The following is a 19,526-nucleotide window of genomic DNA, read 5'->3' on the forward strand; positions in this document are numbered from 1 at the left end:
GTCGAACATCATAGTTTTTGGTCAGTAAGTTCTGCAATGTTAGAAGAAATAAATTATAGTGTTCAAAAGGTGATTAAAATACTTTTAATGGATCCATGTACAATTCTGATTTTAAGTTATTCTTGATTTAATTAACAAGTTTCTGCTTAAGTTAACGCGAAATGAGCAGTGTTGTAATGACTAGTTTTATGGCCGAACTTAGTTGTCTTGATAAAAATCATTAGATTAACGACTTGACTTGGAATTACGTCATTTAAAAAAAAAGTCTTGTCTGTTTTTGTACTACTTAATAGTCGCCTTGCTTATCTTGTATAGTAACTATACTTTAAATAAAGTTCAATAAATGGCTTGTTTGTAATAAGAACAATGTAAATAACTGAATAATGTTAAACAAGCTTTTTTTCTTTAGATTTTTTGTATTGGCGAGAAATGTTCAAAAGAAAACAACATGATGTCACAATGAGCAGGTCTGTTACGTAACAATAGACGAAAAAGAATAAGAAATGGAAAATAACATCGGCCTTGTATACATCTCTCTTATGCACAAACGACCAAAGAAATAAAATAATAGTAATCAATAACATAACATAACCAGTAACGTGACATTTTTATTAGCACACTTTCTTCTACCACCATTTTGAAGCATAAAACAATACGAATTTTTTTAATCCAGAACACATTGATCTGTCTAAAAGTTAGTGAAAATTCTATTATTATTATTTTACTCATCTCTGCTGCTGTAAAAACATTACGTTGTAATGCAATGCAAGGTAACAGCAAAATTCGTGGAACTTTCACATTTCGATTGTTTATTTTCACGTTCGATTGACAAAGTGACGATTTGCAATGAGACAGGCCTTACACCCAGAAAGTAACAAAACTCTTAAGCTCTTAACGATAGCACTCAAGGGTACGAGAAACCGCTAGCAGCTGCCCCGAGCCTCTGTCCGTAAAAGGCGAAGGGTGAACAGTAGGGTCCAGCCCCGGCAGCCGCGATGGGGATCGAAGGGACCCCGGAAAGCTGCCCCAGCATGCTGGACGCCTTGTAGGGGTGGTAGCGTCCAAGGGGGCTGCTACTGCGTGCTAGAAAGCCGGAGCCGGTGGTGTTAGCGGCCGGCGGCGAAACAGCAGCCAGGGCTGCTGCTTGCTGCGAAAGGTAGGCTGCGTAAGGGTTTGTCGACAGCTTGTCCAAACCGTTTAGAAGGAAGTTACCAACGCCTGAAGCGGCGCTAACCGACGGGACTGCGTGCGTGCGCAAGTGATTGGAGAGCTCTTCGGCGGTGGCGAACCGCTTACCGCAGCTGCCGGAGCCCACGTTCACCCAGTTGCAGATATGCGGCACCGGGTCTAGGCCGCCGCTGCGTGCTGCCGCAGCCATCACCATCTGCGCGTAGTAAGTGCTGGCCGGGTTGGCGAACGGGTAGAAGGGCAGGCCGTGCGTGGACTTAAGCCCTTCGAAGCACGAGCTACCAGCCACATGCGGGCCTTGGCAGCCTACGCAGAACGGATCGTAAAGGGAAAGCATCGGGTTGCTGTGCTGGTGCTGCTGGTGCGGTGAGGTGCTGGACGACGACGTGTGGCGTGCCGAGTCGCACACAGAAGAGGTGGTGAGCGGACAGCCGCAGTTGCTTCCACTGCTGCTGTGAGTGCTGCTGCTGCAGTACGGCTTGCCTGAGATTGGCGAAAGGGCGGGCGGTGTTTTCTGCTGGCGGAACGCGTCAGCTGCTGGATGATTGCCGCCCAGGTGCTTGGAGTTCTCGTCGACTGACGAAGTGTGCCTGCGTTTACTCTCACTGGGACGATGCTTAGCCTCAGAGCGCTTGGCTTCGCGGTGTTGCTGATGCTTAACCTCCATTCTCGCCTCCGCGGATAAAGAGGGCTTAATCTCGGGCGAGGCTCTCATCTTCTTGGCAGGCGAGCCGGATGACTGGGGGGACTTTTCGCGCTTGACCGCCTGGAACCCACCTCGGCCCCCAGACGCCGACAGGGTCGGGGAGACGGGGGACCCCCGCCTGGGTGAAGACTGACCCAGGGGTGGCGACCTGCTGCTTGTAGACATGGGCGGCTTGTGTAGGGTCACGCTGGTTGGCGATCGCTTCGGGTCCGGAGTTTGCTGGCCGGGGAAAATCTTCGACTGACCACTGGTCATCTTGGACCCGCTGGTCGACGGTGATTCCTTGCCGATGGCGCTGCAAGTCTGGGCCAGGAGGGCCAGTGGGCTGTTTTTGGCGTCCTGAAAAATACCAAAGCAAAGTTTTAAATTTTGTTCAGGGGATATTAGGCTGATATCAAGATTTACCAGTATTAATCAGGGTTCGATTTGTACCAAGTAAAATTTCGGAGCATATGGTTGGGTGTTGTAGTAAGACGTAATAAGAAGACAAAGTCCATACAGAAGTAGGTTCAAATGAATAAAGAGCTATTCGAAACGTTCAAAATGCTACGTACTTCTCTATGGGTTTTAAAATTCTTATTACGTCTTACAAAGTAAAATGTTTTAATTATTATAATATGTAAATTGTATGGCTTACTAGAGTGCAAAGAATTCGGTTATTTCTCTCGATTCATGATTTGCGGCACATTTAACAAGTGAAGTGCTAATAAAAAATCAAAGGGTACGCTTTAAAGGTTTTCGGGCTGTAGCCCTTAATTCAGCCAATATATCTCCATTCATCATCCGTAATCCGTGCGTCAAATCAAGTCGCAAATAGAATCAAACGAAACCCGTCTCAATATCTTCTCTATTTACGCCGGGCAATTATATACCGGGCGTTATTGAGGCCGCACAAAGGCCTGGATGGCGGAAGGCGAATTACCGACAGGCGCATAATGAACGCCGACGCGTATATCGCAGAAGGAAATTTAGTTTCAAACGGCGCGAGGCAGTTGAAAGGGTCGGGAGAGCGGTTTAATGGCCGTTTCATCATCGCAACAGTCCTTATTGCCAGAGCGTCGCGGCTCTTTATTAGTGTATTTTTACGACTGGCACGAAAAGCGCATCCGCCGCCGACGATCCAAGGGTTTATGCGCGCGAGGCCCTTAATTTTTCGCTCTTATCCATTACGACGGGTTGTTAACGGGGCGGACAGCTGTTCGCGGCGCGCCGGTCAATAATTGCCGCGTGATTCTCAATGGCGCAGGGCTGGGGCAGCAGGTTTTCAAGAAGTGCCAGGCCTTTGTGACGGCGAGGAAATCGGTCATCGGACATCAAACGCGCCTTTTCAGTCGCGGAATCCGATCGAGAGCCGCCAGCCCCAGCGCGCGTGAAAGGGATTCAATAAACGCGACGACATAAAACCCGCGGCAGGTGTAAAGGAAATTTACATTCGCGACCGGCGCGCGCCTTCAAAGACGCCGCCGCGTTGATTGACGCTTTATGGCTTGGCGGGCTTAAGGCGATAAAATTCGGGGCCCGTCGTAAATTTCCAAAAAGCGCGCGGCCCTGCCTCGCCATTGACGTACGGGGCACAGCGAGCGGCGGTCATTACGTAAGGCAAACAGGCCCGCTGCCAAATATCTCTGACAAATCACCCTTCCCCCTTTAGCCCGTGACACAAAAAGATCCGAGATCAAAGCGCCTTTGTGAGGTAACAATAGACGTCGCGACTGATAGAGGCCGCGCTCGTCAAATTTTGTCACGGCCGCCGTGACGCGAGTGAAAAGAGATTCACTCGGCGTTTTCCAAAGCCCCGTCGTGTTTTTCCCCTCTTTTTTTGCGCCGGAAACTCCAACGGAGAAATTCCAATTACCTTTTACCGCCCCCCTAGTTTTCAAAGCCAAGGCAGAGCGCCTACAGTAATTTCCGTTCAGGCTTCGGCTTTTCGCGAAAAGCGACGTGACATTTTGGTGCTTTGCTCACGGGATGGAGACCAGCATATGCGATGGCTTTCCCGCAACGCTTTAGCTAAGAAATTTAAGCTGAGATTACCACCGACCTCCTGACTGAACTGTGCTGTCACACGAACATAGGTAACCTACTGATGCTGATTTATCAGGTTGGTATCAATAACTCGGCAACCACAAATTGTTGATGTTGTGTCGCTGCAGCGTTGGAGAGTATTTTGCCCTATCTTACCTAAGAGCGGAATAGCTTTTTCCACTGGCCGCGCGGGCGACAATGTCAAGCGACGATTGAAGTCGTAACACGACACCCCGTCGCGCGTATAACCTCGTCGACGATCGGCATTTCAGGGCGCACAAGGCACAATGAATCGGCGCGCGAGCCCCATGCTGATTTGATTGACGGGCGTAATGACGAAAGGCATCAGAGCGCAGCTCAACGGGGCGCAAAGCAACGCGCGTAAACTGAACAAATGAAGCGAGGCGTGATCTCGCGTGGACCACGGAGGTTTGGCATACTTCTAAACAACCACCCAGGTCAGTCCAGTGGGTCGCCGGAATACGCTTTCAATCGCTATAGGGCGGCTTTTTGACTGTTCTGTTTTTTCGAGATTTGTGTAAGCTCGCCGGGGTGGAAAGGGCGTTATGCCTGGCTGCGCCCACGTCACCGGTAATTGTCCAAACCTGTATTGTTTGTTTGTGTGTATGTGTTTGGTGTTTCATATACCCCTGTACCACCTCAGCACAGCTGCTATTTACCTTGAAAAAATCAGGGGAATATTTAAACAAAATCTTTAGTGAAATATATAAGTGGACAAAATAAAGCATTGCTGAAGCACAATGCCATTACAAGCTCCCCCGCCCAAAAAAAAACAAAAAACGATGAAAGGTATTCTTGCGCTGTTTCTATTCAATTTCCTATAAGCAATTTTTATACTGATACAAAGCTTTGCAATAGATTAAGGTTTCAAAAACACCCTTTCAAATCTACTCGGATAGTTCGCTTGGATTTAAAAAGAGAATGTTGTGAGAATGACGGCGGCGGCGAAGTATTCACAACCGCGGGTCCTGTATATTTGTCCGTAGCCGAAGATTAACGCTTCTCAGTCGTTATGTCACTCACTGGAGCCCAAGTCACCGTAAATCGGGCATCGTGCGAAACGTTCTCTCGGTTGCGCGTCCAAGCAACGATTTACGATGTTCAGCAGTCAAGCCTACATAGGCGCAGTTAATTGCTGAAGGCGTCCCGGTTATTCGATTTTTTTCGCGACGCCATTTGCGAGGCAATTTAAGTTGGCGAATAGCGATTTTCGACTTAAAAAAGCAGACGTCGCCTGATGGCTATGCCTGGCCTCAGATTGCGAAATTGTTATCGACAACTTCCAACGTCGGGTCGAGCCTTTTTCTTCACTAAACAATGGCGGACAAGGGGCGACGACTGGTGCTGTCACGAGGCTTGACGCTCCAAAGATTTCGGGATTAAGTCGCTGACGGACGGCGACGCAAAGTCGTGCAATAGACGGACGGGAAGACACTTTGAGCTTGGGTCACGCCGGAAAAATATTTGCGCCCGAGAGTGGGATTTAATTTGACGCCAAATGGAAACCGGGCCGAACCCAAACAACGGTACAATCGACGCGGTTATTTGCTGCTGAAGCTGTAGGCGCGTTTATCGTGTTTAAAAATAGGCGACTGTGTTTTTTCGCGACCGGTTAAAGCGCCGTCAAAGGCTTTGGGCAAGGCCAAAAATAATCCTAGCGTTGATGTGCACAGTCAGCGTGGCTGAGGTCCAAAAATGTATGCCTGGATATAAAACTGTCGGCACCTTTCGTTCGCCGCTAATAACTTTTGCTAGGAAACGCCAGTGGGAAATTGGGCGTCTTTATTATTTTGCTGACGTACGTACGACCGGTTATGAGGTCGTATTGACCGACGTCGTACGCTCGTGATAGCACATTTGACGACCCAAGGCGCAGCCCAGAAACCAGCTGTCAGCACTCGGGTTGTTAAAAGTCAAATATGCATGCCGACATCACGATTTATTGATAGCGTTGAAATGTTAGGCTTTAGCGCCTTTGCGACAACTATGGCCTGGAATGGTTAAATTAGGGTTTAATCATATTGATGTGATATGCACGCCGATTAAGTCTGCGGTTTGCCAAAATGAAATAATGAACACGTTGTTTCTACTTTGACCTGATGAAGCATTGTGCGAAAGCTTGTCGAGAATTCAATACAATTTGTCTTTATATAGTGCCACCTGATTACCCTGTTTAAAACTGAAGGAATTTAAAGAAAATGTTTTCGAAAACGTTTAAATATAATAAATGAATAAATTGCTATCAAAGGGGCCGTGCCGTATTAAAGGCGGCTTTACGCTGGGATTAAAGGAAGTTTAGAAAACGAGCTACGCAACGAGGAAATTTACACGAATAAACGAGACACAATCATAATTAATGTCTCGCCCTAAGTAATAGGAGACGATATACAACGCAGTTAAGAAAGCAGTCGGTATGGGGGGGGGGGGTCTGGCAAAAGCGGCGATAAATTACAAGGGAAAAGGGAACCAAAGTGGAAGCAACGCTTTTAGTTGTGGCGCGGCGCAGCGCGTGAGTGATTGAACGCTGTCCAACGTAACCGGGACCTGATGCTCGATTCGTGCATTAAGACGCAGTGATTAAGCGTCCGTCGCTGACTGTACCTTGTATTTACTCCGCTTGCGTTATATGTAATCGACTAGAAAATGGCTGACAGGCCCAGGCGCACTGCCAAGCGGCGACAGCGCATTGTCGGCCAAAGTGGCTCTTTGGGTGGGACTTTATTATTTATTACAACGCAAACTTATTTCGCGCTTTTGGAGTTGCGATTACCATTATGGGGAAGGGTTGTAGGCCAAAATGTCTCTCTGGGTGGGACTTTATTCTTTATTACAACGCTTATTTTCCGCTTTTGGAGTTATGTTGACCATAATGGGGAAGCTACACGGCGCGTTACTTTTCGAGCGGAGGCATTAGCCGCGACGTTGGAATGACAGAACGCTGTCAAGTGCATTAGGGTGCCTTGGCCGGTGCCTTGTCACAGTGGCCTGTGATTGAGAGGCCCTCGCTTGTCATTTGCCAGCGTCGGCCAATCGCCCAAGTGGATTTATTGGCAGTTTGGATCGCGTCGACTGCACAAGGCCCTCGTTCGTGGCGACTGTAGCTGGAAGTATTCGACCTTAGCAAAGACGTCAATCCGACTTCCGTCATTCCCGCCCATACTCTAGCTGCCCCAACTTCCGCGCCCACGCCAACAACCCGAAATAGCTCGCCTCATCAACCTAAGTCGCTGTAGCTGGTGCACTGCCTACAAAGCTACCTTCTATGAAAGGCAGTATCCCCTCCCCACCCTCAAGTAGTAGACATGTAAAATATTACACGAAGACGTGGTAGTATATAAATTAAATAACAGCCGAACTGTGTTACTTCACCTAGTCCTAGGGTGTATTTTTCGCGACTGTCTGATAGAAATCGGCTATATTTTTTTCGACAAGTACGAGGCATGACATAATAGTAAAAGATACTGCTGAAATTGTGCGTGTATTTCTATATGCATTTACATCGGGATATAGTTGTACTTAAAACGCAAGGTTCGGAAAAGTGTAGAACCCCTTTCAACGATCAGCCGTCGCAATTTCGATTAGAACCCGGTCGTCCAAAGTTTGACCCCGGTCAAAGCGATGCGGTCAGTCGCGCTAGATTGTGACGTATTGCCGGGCGCCTAATCGCCACTGCCACTACGGCAACACAACAGAGAATAATCGGCGTCGAGCAATTTACGACCCTCACCTCGCAGCCACAGCGCGAAAATTCGAGTGGCCGCTTCCAAACGCTCAAGTTGTAAAGCGAGGGTCAAAAGCGGGACACGGCGGGTCAGCGGCCGGTCGCGTCACCAATCGCGCCGCCCTTGCCCGTTGTTGTCGACGAGCGGTGGACAAGCGACGAAAATCGATTGTTCGACGCTCGCTATCGCCCCCGAGCAATCTCCGGTTTGAAGCGGCGCCTTTTCGATTGTCGCGAACGCGAAGCAATCGGCACAGCGGGCGACCGGTACCCAACACCCCTCTCTCCAACTGGACACAGGTTAAGATGTTAGGACGCGAAGGCGCAATGCAATTGATCTTGCGACGTTTATTCGGCGAAATCTATCGCCCGCTTTTGCCCGCCGTGACATTCGGCGGTTTTTCCGCCATCGATTATCGTTCAATCTGCGCTCGGTACCCCCCGCGCGTCGCCCGACTTCGCCAGGCCATTAAACTGTCAAACAGCATCGACTGTTGTTGCGATTCGCCAGATTAGAAGCCGCCGCGGCAGTGATTTTTCTTTCGCCCGCTGCCTTGTCGATTTGTTCGGCGAAATTTCGCAAAGTATTTTGTGTAATACCAAACAAATAGAATGGTTAAAAAGCGTACCTTAATTTAACTGAATCGCCAGATTAGAAGTCGCCGCGGAACTGACTTTTTTTCGCTTGCCTTGTCGATTTTGGTCGGCGAAATTTCGCAAAGTATTTTGTGTAATACCAAACAAATAGAATGGTTAGAAAGCGCACCTTATTTAAACGCTAACAATGGAATAGGCGCTCTATAATTACTAAAGCGTCCGGCAGTCGGTTAGATCAGAAACCCACCCACTCTGAATAAACAAACGGTGACTTGGTAGAATCGGAACACGCTCTCTCTATCGCTATGTACACAAACAAAAAGCAATTGGCAAACACACACATAGCGCAGATGGTGTAAACAAGAGTGCTATGCCGTGTTTTCCGCTTGCTTGTAGTAATAGAGCAGGAAGCTTCGTAGGCTGCTGCTACTGCCGGCGTGAACATAAGTCCGGGGGCCGAAAAGCGGTGACTCAAGCTCCGGTGAAATCTAGTCCCTCGCATGCTTACATTGCGCAAAGTGGCGCCGCCGAAAACATATTGACTCGCGTGTAGTAATAATCTACTGCTGCTGCTGTAGTAGTCTTACCGTGGGCGGTCCGGGCGGGGGTTGGATATACTCGGTGCGGAGATATTGCTGCGTTCTTCCCGCCATTTTCGGCGAATGTTTTCCGATGTCCGGTGCGTTGCGCCGCTGGAAACTTTATTCTGCTCCTTTTCTTCTTTGTAAGCTTTAAACGCGGGCACGGTGTGTATGGGCGTTTGTGCGAAAACAGGCGTGGACGTGCACAGATGCAGTTTTACCTTTTTTTTTTTAATAAAAAGCCCTTTGATTTCTGCAGGATAAACAATGAAGATTAAAATACTTTAATTTCGTGAAAGTGAACACAAATTTGTTGAGCAACACCGGTTGCGTTACTGCGCTCAGCACCTTTAAAATCTCACGAACTCACAAATTTCGGCGACAAAGCCCTTTGTTTTTTGACGGACAAATAATATAGATCAACTTTGATTTCGTAGAATTTGAAGGTCATCACCGGCTGCGTTACTGCGCTCAGCACCTTTTAAAACTGCTCGCTAATTTCGCTGACACATGGTTCAGTTTTAAATCTCTCACCTCTGACTTCGATCCGATGGGCGCGCCAAGTCAAACAAACTTTTTAGAGATTTTTTCGGAGCCGCTTTTCCCGGATTGCTATCGATCCAATTCAAACGAAAAGCACTCGCCGGCCGCCACCTGTAACCTGTCTCTATACTGGCAGTCTGCAACGTAGATTCCCTGCACGTATCGCGCGTGCCGAGTTGGCAGAAAATCTTGTCGACTCGCCGAAATGCAGAGGAAGAGCGACCGATTCCTGACGGCTGTGGAAGGCGCGCCTATATGGCTTCTAGTTGAAGCCCTGACACCTCAATACCTTGACGTGCCGCTGCCGTCCGACGTTGACAGCCCAAGCGCTTGGCAAATATTGCTGATAAACGCGAATTTTTGGCGCGACCTGTCTGCTGATAAAGCTATACACTTGAGGGAAGGCGCCTTTCCGCTGTTCGGAGAATATTGAAGCTCGCTCCGCTAAGAATAAGCGACAATTTATCTGGTCTGTTCTTAACTCTAAAGTTAATGTCCCATGCCTATTGCCGAACATTGTATAAACTCAAAGGGCAAACGTAAAGTTAAGCTCATAGGACAAGAAACTTTTCTAATAAAATTTACCTGCTAAAAATGCTTAGATTGTTGTTTCACCTTCTAAGCAACCTTACATTGTTTCCAACAGCTAAAACACAGGAATTACTAGTCAGCAGACGCGACACCGAATTAAACAACAAACACTTGAACATAAAATCTCAGCAAGAGCTCGCAGCAACAAGGTTGACAAGCGCGCCCGGGACTGCTTGCCCTTCGCCGCTCGCAAACGTTGTGAGGTAGAGAATCGCGCCGGGCCGCGAAACGCCGCCGCTTCCCTTTTTCTCGCCCGCGCGAGCGCCGAGTGATTGAAAGCTCTTTCATTTTTTCGCCTGTCCCTCAATCGTCCTGACAGCTCCCGCCATTGTTCGCGCACAATCGCCAGGCTTAGCGGCTCGGCGCACGCGCACGCACACACACACGCACATGCGCGCACACCTGACGACGCGGCGCCGCGTAATTGGAACTGGAAGGCTGCGAATGTCGAGTAAATCTCGCGCCCGTGCTACAATGCGACAACACGTAAATAGAATCACCGGGCGTGGAACAACTATAGGGAAAAAGCGCGTCCGGAATTCGCTTTGTCCTCGCTTACAGATGCCTTTCAATGCGCGCGTTTCAGGGGTTGGAAGGCGTTTTCCGGCTTACAAGCAGCGCGATGCGTTTTTATGACCGCATGCTGATTACAGAACCGCTTTGTTTTCGACTAGGTTTTTGTCGATAAATTATGAATGCAATTGCGTGGCCGCCGGGGGCTGTTCTGTTTTTAAAGCGAAAGCAACCGTTCAGTGGCTGGAGCTGCGTTTTGGGAGATTTGCCTCGATTGCGACAACTTTCGGTCGTTGGTCGTTTCAAGTCACGTTGATAAACGGCGAATGCGTTTAGTTGTCACGTACGTGCCGTAGCGCTATGCTCGATTTACAGCAAACGGCGCCACACAGAAACTCATACGACGAGGCCGACGTTTGCCGAACAAAATTTAGATTTACGGCGCCTGTAGTTTCAGTTTGGGTTAAATCGCGATATTCAGTCTTTGTACCTTTATAGTTATATTGTGTTTTGATTATGGTGTAACGTCAGTATTTCTTCTTTCGGTGCCTTACTTTCACATCGATGGCAACCAGTGGCGAAAAACACGCCGTTTATTATTCGAACCTCCCCGTTAACAATATAAACTGTAAGCAAGAGCCCAATTAACGTCGCTCCAGTTGTAAACCTGCCCCTTCCAAAAGGTCGAAACGCAAGCGGCACAAAAACATGCGCGTAGGCAAAGCATTACGTCAGCAGCGCTCCGCAGCGACCTCGGGCGACCGGAAACAGCAGCACTCGAGCATCGCGCGGCAAAATAAAGAGAGTCGCCAGCGGAGCGGCGGGCTGGATAGCAGAGGGGGGCGAACTGGGTGTGCGGGATTTACAGCTGAAAAGGCCCGATCTGTCTTCCGCGTGTCAGGACGACAAAGGCGGACAAGGCGCTACCGGGAGATGAAAGAGACGTCCTTATCGCATTCTTAAAATAACAGCAGGGGCAGCCGAGAGCGCGCGAGAGGGAAAGAAGGAGAAGCGACGAGCCCGAACTACAGAGGGAGAGGGCCAGGCCGACGATGATGGATAGACAACGCCTCGCCTCGGCAGCCACGGCTATAGGCAGCACCGCTCTTTCCCCCTCTTAAGTGCCCTCGACGTGTTGTTGATCTTTTCTGCTCGAGTTCTTTGACACCCGAAACGGTTTACACAGCAAGACAGGCGCGCGGCTCCCCTCACCCCCGACAAAGGCGCGGCTAATCGAATTTTCGGGGACCGGCGACGATTCATTTCGCACCCCCCCCTACCCCCTCAAATTTCACGCGCCAGGCCAGGCGACTTAATTGCCCCCCAGATTCTTTGCCGTGCGCCTGTATCTGTTTTTAAACACCGAACTCCAACGTGAGAACACAAGGTCTCGAAATGGTGACGGAGCAAGAATCAATGAACGTTAACCAGGTTAAGGGGTTTTCAGATGACTTGAATATGAGTGACCAAGTTTTAATTGACGCCTCTCGGATGTTTTTCTTTGCAAAAAACCCAACAGGGAAGGTCAAATTTGACAAACCAAGTTGGGTAATTAGCAATATCTGTAGGTTTTGATCAAATTATCTAAATCAGAAATCCTATCTGTCTTAAAACGCCGAACTCCAACGTAAGGATACAAGGTCTCGACATGGAGCCCAAATTAAAGCAATTAACGTCAGGGGTTTTCGGACTTACGGCGAAACGGACCAAGTTTGCATTGCCACATCAAAGGCACGGCTTCCCCCTTTTTGTTCGGCTTGTTTACCTTGGCTAAGGCCGAACGCGGCAACCGTAACCTGTCAGGCAAGAAAAACTCATTGCGTTTGAATCGGCAGTGTTAATAAGCCTATAGGGGGGCTGGGCAAAATACACAAAAGCGCAGTCGGAAAATAGGGCTTGTTTGTGCCTTTCTAGGGAAAATACGCTAGCCTAATGAGGTTTCCCAATGCCTGGACCTTATAATCCGCCGGAGCCGCCTAAACTCGACCAACGCGGTGAATGTCAAGAACTAGCTATTTTTTGCCCACTTGAGTTGCCCGAACTGCTGACTGAGAAAAAATGGGAACTTACCGAAAAAAATAAAGAGGTTTTGGCAAACAGGAGCTTCGCTTGATCGGTCAAGTATTGGTATATTTTTGGCAAAAAACTCATTGTAAACACTTGATAACAAAGCAACACGATAGTTTATCCCTGGGTGACCAAGTATGCTAGCATATGGGGCCACAATAATTTATACTGAATCTCACAAAAATTCTATATACACACAAAATTCTATAAACTCCCATTTAAACTTTCGGAAAACTTTTGGGAAATTTCTTTAAACTTTTTAGTTTATTATATCGATTTTATGGTGCTCTGACTGAAAGTGAAACGCGAACACCTTTCAAAACAAATGGTACTGTACTCAAAGTTTGGATATCACTAAATTAAACGAGTTTTAAATATGCACCGTAGGCCAGCGTATGTTCAAGCCAGCACTTTTCTTTAAACGAAATATTACACTACAGCGCTAACCTTCATTCATAAAACAGCGAACAAGGCATTATACGCCGAACGATTAAGCCAACGTTTTGCAATCACCTCTCATATTATCTTCTATAACGGTTCATAACCGTGGCGCTATATGCAAAGCAGATGCCAAGAAAAATGAAAAAATTCCCAATTAGGCCAGAATTTTGTTCTCTCACAGCACTCAATCTAATCTAATTCGTTTGCCGAATTGTAGTTAGTTAGGTCTCAAGTCAAGTGATTTGTACGAAGTACTGAAGTCCAGTCAAATCACTTTACCCAAAAGGCTTAGATCAAATCAAGTTGGTTATAAACAATGGATTTTAGATCAGTGCACTTAAGCCAGGTAACTGAGTCATTACAACACTAATATTTGAAATATTTCCTTACCCCTCGTGCTAAACAGTGATCTGAGTCCTATAATTATCATTATCGGCAATACAGCAAGGTATACGAAATGCGTCCGCATAATATAAAGCACCGTATTTCACAATGCAACCTGCTTGAAAATTCTTGTTATTGCTGTATTAGTGGAATAGCGTATATTCGGAAACGGAGCGACATGCTATTTTAGTCAGACGTGCGCCTGTTTACCATTGTTCTTGGCTGCTGGCGGTGAGTCACGTTGCAAAACGCTTTGTCTTCAACACCTGACTACCTACCGGACCGAAGTTCGGGAATTCACGCTTTCTGACCGCAGCCGTGCCCGGGGCAGGTGTAGGTTAGGTGAAACAAAATCGTGCCAAACAAACGGCGTGTTATTTTCTTGTTTGTGTAAACGGCAAGAGAAGTTGCTTAAAAACTACCAACTTGCAAGTAAACATAAAGACCTAATAGGCTAAAACCAAATACTCCGTAAATTGAAAGTAAAACCCAAAAAAAACTTTTCATAGGCTAATCAACACAATTCGTGTTAACTTGTTTTGCGACAAAAATATGTTAGTTTTTAATGCAGGACCATTTTAACGCTTTTCGTGTGCCAATTTTTTTGATTCCATGATAACTGATAATAGTTTATGTTAGCTTGGCTTAGTCATCTTTTGTGAAAGGAATATAGTAATGTAGTACCAGTTTATAATTATAAGTTTACATTATGTTAACTTGCTGGGTTAGTCATCTATTGTGATAGGAATTTGTTTACGCAGTACCACTTTAATACTTGTAGTATGCACTTCTAATGATCTCATAGCGCCTAATAACAAGAGCTATAAATTCATTACTAAATATTTCAAATCGATTATGCTGTTTGATTTATAAATTAAATTGCTTTAAAAATATACCATGTATAGAACGGATATCAAAGCAGAGCGATCTTGTGTATGAGAGATGACTAGGACTACACCTGTCAACAATATTTCAATAAGAATTAAAATGTCTCGTGACTTTGATTGGCCTTGAAGTTGGGGGGGGGGGGGCGCTGTACAGCAAAACTGAAGCCCATAGCTTTTGTTGAACGAACGCGAGCGGCGACAGCATGTTCTTAAACCGTAGACCCTGTTGTACAGCACCAGAGGCGAGTTTCACCACCGACTAGACGCCTTCTGCGACTGAAGCTGATGGAATTCCCCTCCCACGTTAAATTTCGAGCACCATCAATCCAACCTTGACCCGTCGCTTTCCTCTTCAACCCGGTGCTCGAAACCCTTGTCTGTTTTTGGCGTCGCCTATGGCCTTTATTTGGAAATTTTATCACTCTTCAGATGATTGGCTGCCTGACTTCTTGGCAAGGGTCTTTCTGTCTGTTTTAAAATGGGACTTATAGGCCGGGCCGATAACTATATTAACTCAACACTTAGTACGAGAGTTATCCCCGGGTGACCAAGTGTTCTAGCGTCTGGGGCCACAGTAGTGTATTCTGAATCGGTCGTTGCGCAAAATGCTATAAACTCCCTTCGAAATTTTCGGAAAACCTTTAAGAAATTCGTTAAACTTTCTTAGCTTTTAATATCGAGTTTTTGGTGCTCTGATTGGAAGTGCAACGGGAAATGGTGTTCGCCCGTTCTTTAGCGCAGCTTGTTTTCTTTGGCACGTCACTCAAAAGTATACGTGGTCAACACTGAACACTTGAGACACCGGATATTTGGTGCCCCGAGAACGTTACAGCTGATTGGGTGCTTATCAGACCTGATGTTATGCGAAGTCGTTTAGGTATGTCCGCTGTCCCATCGACAGTTGTCAAGGAGTTTTGGGTGGAAATAAACCGAATTACACGTGCACAGAATGTTCGAGAAGTTTGGTATGAAGTGGTTTTAGGTCATATAGGCCCAAAATACCCCTCGGATCGTTTTACGGCAAACAATGTTTGTTAGTTCAAAGTGATTGATGGAAAAATCTTAAGAGCAGAGCACAAACCATAACACTTAAGTATCTTCTTCGTTTATTCCCCATTTTAGTGCGTACGTCAGTGAAAATTCCTCTTTCATGGTTGGGCACAGCGGGGGTTAGATACACCCAGGAAAGTTTAGGATTACTTTCCTACAGATGAATATGAGTAACCTTTTTTCAATTAGTGTCTCTCAGGTGTTTAACTCTGAAAAAAACTCAAAACGTAAGGTCAAATTGACAAACCAAGGTTGGGAATAAGTGATAGCTATAGGTTGTGATCAAAATATATTTATCCAGAGAAATCAGAAGTTGGGCCATAATTACAACTAAAATCAAAATTCCCTTTTTTCAACTGCTATAGTCATTTGTCGTCCGTTCCTTTTCGCAGCAGGCAGCGTTATTCAAAAAATCTTAACAAAGGTCATAAAATACAGGTTTCGTGACCATAGCTTTCATGTGCTGGTGCGCTAAAGTACCAAACATGCCACCCTCGATCGACCCAAGGACCCGCGCTGACAGCAGCATGTGTACGCCGCCCTCCCGCCTATCCATCCTTCCTCTATCGCGCCGATATATCCCGGATTGAATTGCATCCACTTCCCGAATTTGGCGGCGGCAAAGCAGCCTCCTGGAAAACCCGCCCGACACGCTGGATTGTCGTCACAACAACAGGGAATCTGTCGCGGGAGCGATGCCATCGCGACTTCAGGAACAATAGAAAGCGGGGGCGGGATTCGTCAACCGCTGGAAGGCCATCGCTTCGAAAGCAGCCGGCTAAGCGTTTTTTTGGACCTTTTTAGTCGTTCAACTGAGGAAGCAACAGGGGCATAAAAGTAATATGAAGCGGTCAGCTGAGCTGTCCCTGTCAAAATAAGCGTGAGCTGGATTCAAAGAGGACCCTGGCGCGTTTCTAATTGCCCGTGTAAATTTGTTCTTTAATGAATTTCGCCTTTTTTGGTTGCTTTTAATGCCTGCTTAATAATGGCAATTTAAGGGTCCGAAACCGGATCACTGATTGTAACTGCAGATTATTGGGCTTTAATAACAGAAAATGAGAAAACCACTGACACTTTCACCACAAATTTGAGACCCTCGGTAATGAGTGGCCATTAGAAAGCGAAAAAGTCCGACTTTTTACACAGGCTTCATACAAGGATACTTGTGAGAAATAGTGAGATGAAAAAACCTTACAGAAACAAGTACAGAAACCAAATTTAACAAATGACCCTTTGCGGCATTTCAATGACAAAGTCCTCACATGAGCGGGAAGCATTATATAAATCTTTTAAGTAAATCATTCTTTAGTTTCCATCACCTAGTTATTAAGACTGACCTCTGCAAAAGGATCACACTTAGAAAAAATCCATTGTTATTTTTCGTATAATCCAAGCGTGCTTTCAAAACAAGCCGTAATTGAAATTTACCAGGTGGATTTTATGATATTGCCTAAGTTCTCCCCAGAACTCGTAAAAAAGAGTTGGCTTCTCTGTAAAGGAGATTTGTTTGTTCGCAACGAGCCTGCGACGACTGCCGTAAAACGACCGATGTAATAAATCGTTGTTCCATACGTTATTGGCAGCGCGAGGCAAAGATCATGATGAGCCCAAGGCCTCTGAAGCACCCTTGAGAAATACATCGCGCGTTGCGATAGCAATGCGGAGCGCCGTAAATCAAATGTGTTTATCCGGGGCCGCCGAAAACCCTTATCAAAACAGCGGGGTTCGCTTCGGGGTTGCTTGTCATAAACTCTGCTTCATCAAACTTGTCTCTTTTGACAAGCGGAACAGTGTGGGTGACTTTATGATGTCCCTTCACATTGGCGATACTCGATAACGGAACTGAATGAATGTAGTGTGACTGACGGATTTGACAGATAGTTTCCGATCTTTAACACTTGATCAGATACCACCCGGATTCAAACGTTTGTTTCACCCGCACCCTGTAATTGAATTATCGTGTTTTGTCGGATCCTGATTGAATTATAGAGAGCAGTGGTTCTCAAACCTTTTCTAGTCGCGTACCACCTATAGTGTTATTTTCCTGTCACTGCGTACAACTTGATTTCAAAAGAACCCGCTTTGTTTATATTAATATGCTTGAGCCAAAAAATGGTTTCAAAACTCGCTCCTGGCGCTAACGGCAAATTCCATGCTTATAGGTCAAATAAATTAAACAAAGAAAGAATATAAATAAACTCTGTTATAAAGTACTCGCTAGCAACCAATGGTACGTTTACCAAACAACATGCTGACTTAGAGATACCTACAAGGGTTGGGTCGAATTTTTTAACTCTCAGATTCTTCAAGTGGAGTTCATGAACCCCTTGAGGGTACGTGGACTAGATTTGGAGGGTTCATGACTGCCTAATTGAAATATAAGTGTATTTTTTCAAAAGTGATGAATTAAGAAAATGAGCTTATTTACAAAAAAAACGTTTATCACTGAATGTACTTATTCAAGCAGAAGGTTTCCAATGTTTATTGATTTCAGAACGTTAATATATAACGTTGGTTCTTTAATAATCATTAAGACCCTGGTACAGGCGAACCAAAAATCGACACCTGCATTAAATGCTTTAAATGCTTGTAACTTTCCTGCCTATTGTTGTAGTCGGCAGCCCTAGAGCGAGACTGAGAGACTCTGTTATAGTGCAGTAAAACCACTTTAAGTTACTTTCTAAAGTGTTAAACGGTATTTCAACCTTTTCAGGGAAATTTGTGTCCGAACCCACTTGTTTGATTTTCCCGTAATAATTTGGAACTACAAAGCAAAACTGTTTGTCATTAAGGAAGTGTCCACCGGCAACCTGTTTGCACTGAAGATTGGTTTAGAGCCGCTATTCTATTCACGGACCGGCGTTTAAAGTAAGGCAGATAAATACAGCAAGACAACGCGTCAGGAAAATGAACAGCGTTAAGTATCGCGAAAATAGGACAGGGTAATAAGCAATGATGGTTATGTTAAGCACAAAACAATATATTCATTGCTTTTGAAGCGTAATGGTTGGAGGTTAAAGTAAGACGTAATAAGATTATCAAAGCCAATTCAGAAGCATGTATCATCTATTTTTTCGACATACATACATTTTTAAACACAACATACTATGCTGAAAAGGAAACAAGAGTTATTCGAAACGATCAAGATGATACCTATTTCTGCATGGGCTTCAATATTCTTATTATATTCAGAGCCGTTTGACGTTTTTGTATCGAAATCCAACAACTTGATCGAAATATGTAAACACCAAGTCAAATATGGAAAGGAGATTTTAAAGAGTGTACTTTTCCCTAATTAAAAAAGCGATTATTTATTAGTCTTATCTGGGCAAAACCATTCTAAAGTTGCGCACGGCACAAGGGTTTGTGACAAATATGAAAAAATATGAAAATATGAAAAAATATTAAGGGGAGATTTTAAAGAGTGTACTTTCCCTAATTAAAAAAAGTTGAAAAAGGATTTAACATGCTAATTTCACTCGCGTTACGCGTCCGCAATTTAATCTAGCAAAGCGGCAATCAGCAGCGGAAAGCTTTATTTGCATACGAAAAAGGAAAGGAAGAATGCGGCAGCCGCCATACAAGGGTAACTTGCGGCTTTCCATTGTTTGACGCGACCCGTCCTAATCCAGCTTGTAAGCGGCGCGTTACGCGGAAATGTTTCGCTCAGCGCGCCGTTGTTTGTAATTGCGTCGGCGCTTTGTGTATTTGCAGTTACGATACGATTACCTATGGCGTTTATTTATAGCCGCGGCCAATTTGCCGACGCGATCGACTGGAAACAAGATTATAGGCGACAGGAGAAACTGACAGCGGCAAAGCGCCAAGGCAAGGCCTATAAAGCTGGGTCCGAGTGATTAATGCTCGTCAAACAATTAAGAAGCGCCACGCCAAGGGCAGAAAGCGCGCCCGCGCCCGGCGTAAATAACAAAATAGCAGCGCGGCCGCAATTTTCCGAGGTAATTACGTGCCGAAAATAGCCCGGCCCGGCCGCAGCCAGCCTATCTTGCGCCGGCAAAAATGGCTAAGGCCGCCGCTCTGGGAGAAAGGCACCTGATCCTAAACAAACAGCGGGGCAGATCTGGCAGACTTAAGCCTGTCAGATCGCTGACAGGCCGCCGCTGGACGGTTTATGACATGTTTTACAAACACGCCTGAGAGCGCGGCGGGCGCGAGTGGATGTTTCCATCAGGCTTAGAGCAAGTCGGCGA

At 46.0% G+C, this 19,526-nt stretch overlaps 1 protein-coding gene across 1 annotated transcript; it reads right to left on the bottom strand.

Moving 5' to 3' along the window:
* Nucleotides 1-427: 427 nt before the first annotated feature.
* On the bottom strand, nucleotides 428-9,058 carry LOC146133541 (uncharacterized). The gene is made up of 2 exons (XM_083397002.1): nucleotides 8,846-9,058; nucleotides 428-2,233 (listed from the first exon to the last, which is right to left on the bottom strand). Exons 1-2 carry the CDS (start codon nucleotides 8,909-8,911, stop codon nucleotides 905-907), a joined length of 1,395 nt encoding a protein of 464 aa, XP_083253128.1. The 5' UTR covers nucleotides 8,912-9,058; the 3' UTR covers nucleotides 428-904.
* Between the last annotated feature and the right edge of the window lie 10,468 nt (nucleotides 9,059-19,526).

Source organism: Ascidiella aspersa, chromosome 9 (genome assembly GCF_963924565.1).
Source record: "Ascidiella aspersa chromosome 9, kaAscAspe10.2, whole genome shotgun sequence".
NCBI lineage: Eukaryota > Metazoa > Chordata > Ascidiacea > Phlebobranchia > Ascidiidae > Ascidiella > Ascidiella aspersa.

What these genes read in the sequence shown, in the direction of transcription:
- LOC146133541 (XM_083397002.1), bottom strand. Translation starts at nt 8,911, where the DNA reads ATGGCGGGAAGAACGCAGCAATATCTCCGCACCGAGTATATCCAACCC. An exon ending in CCCCGCCCGGACCGCCCACG is followed by an intron (nt 2,234 to 8,845) that starts GTAAGACTACTA and finishes GGTATTTTTCAG; the next exon opens with GACGCCAAAAACAGCCCACT.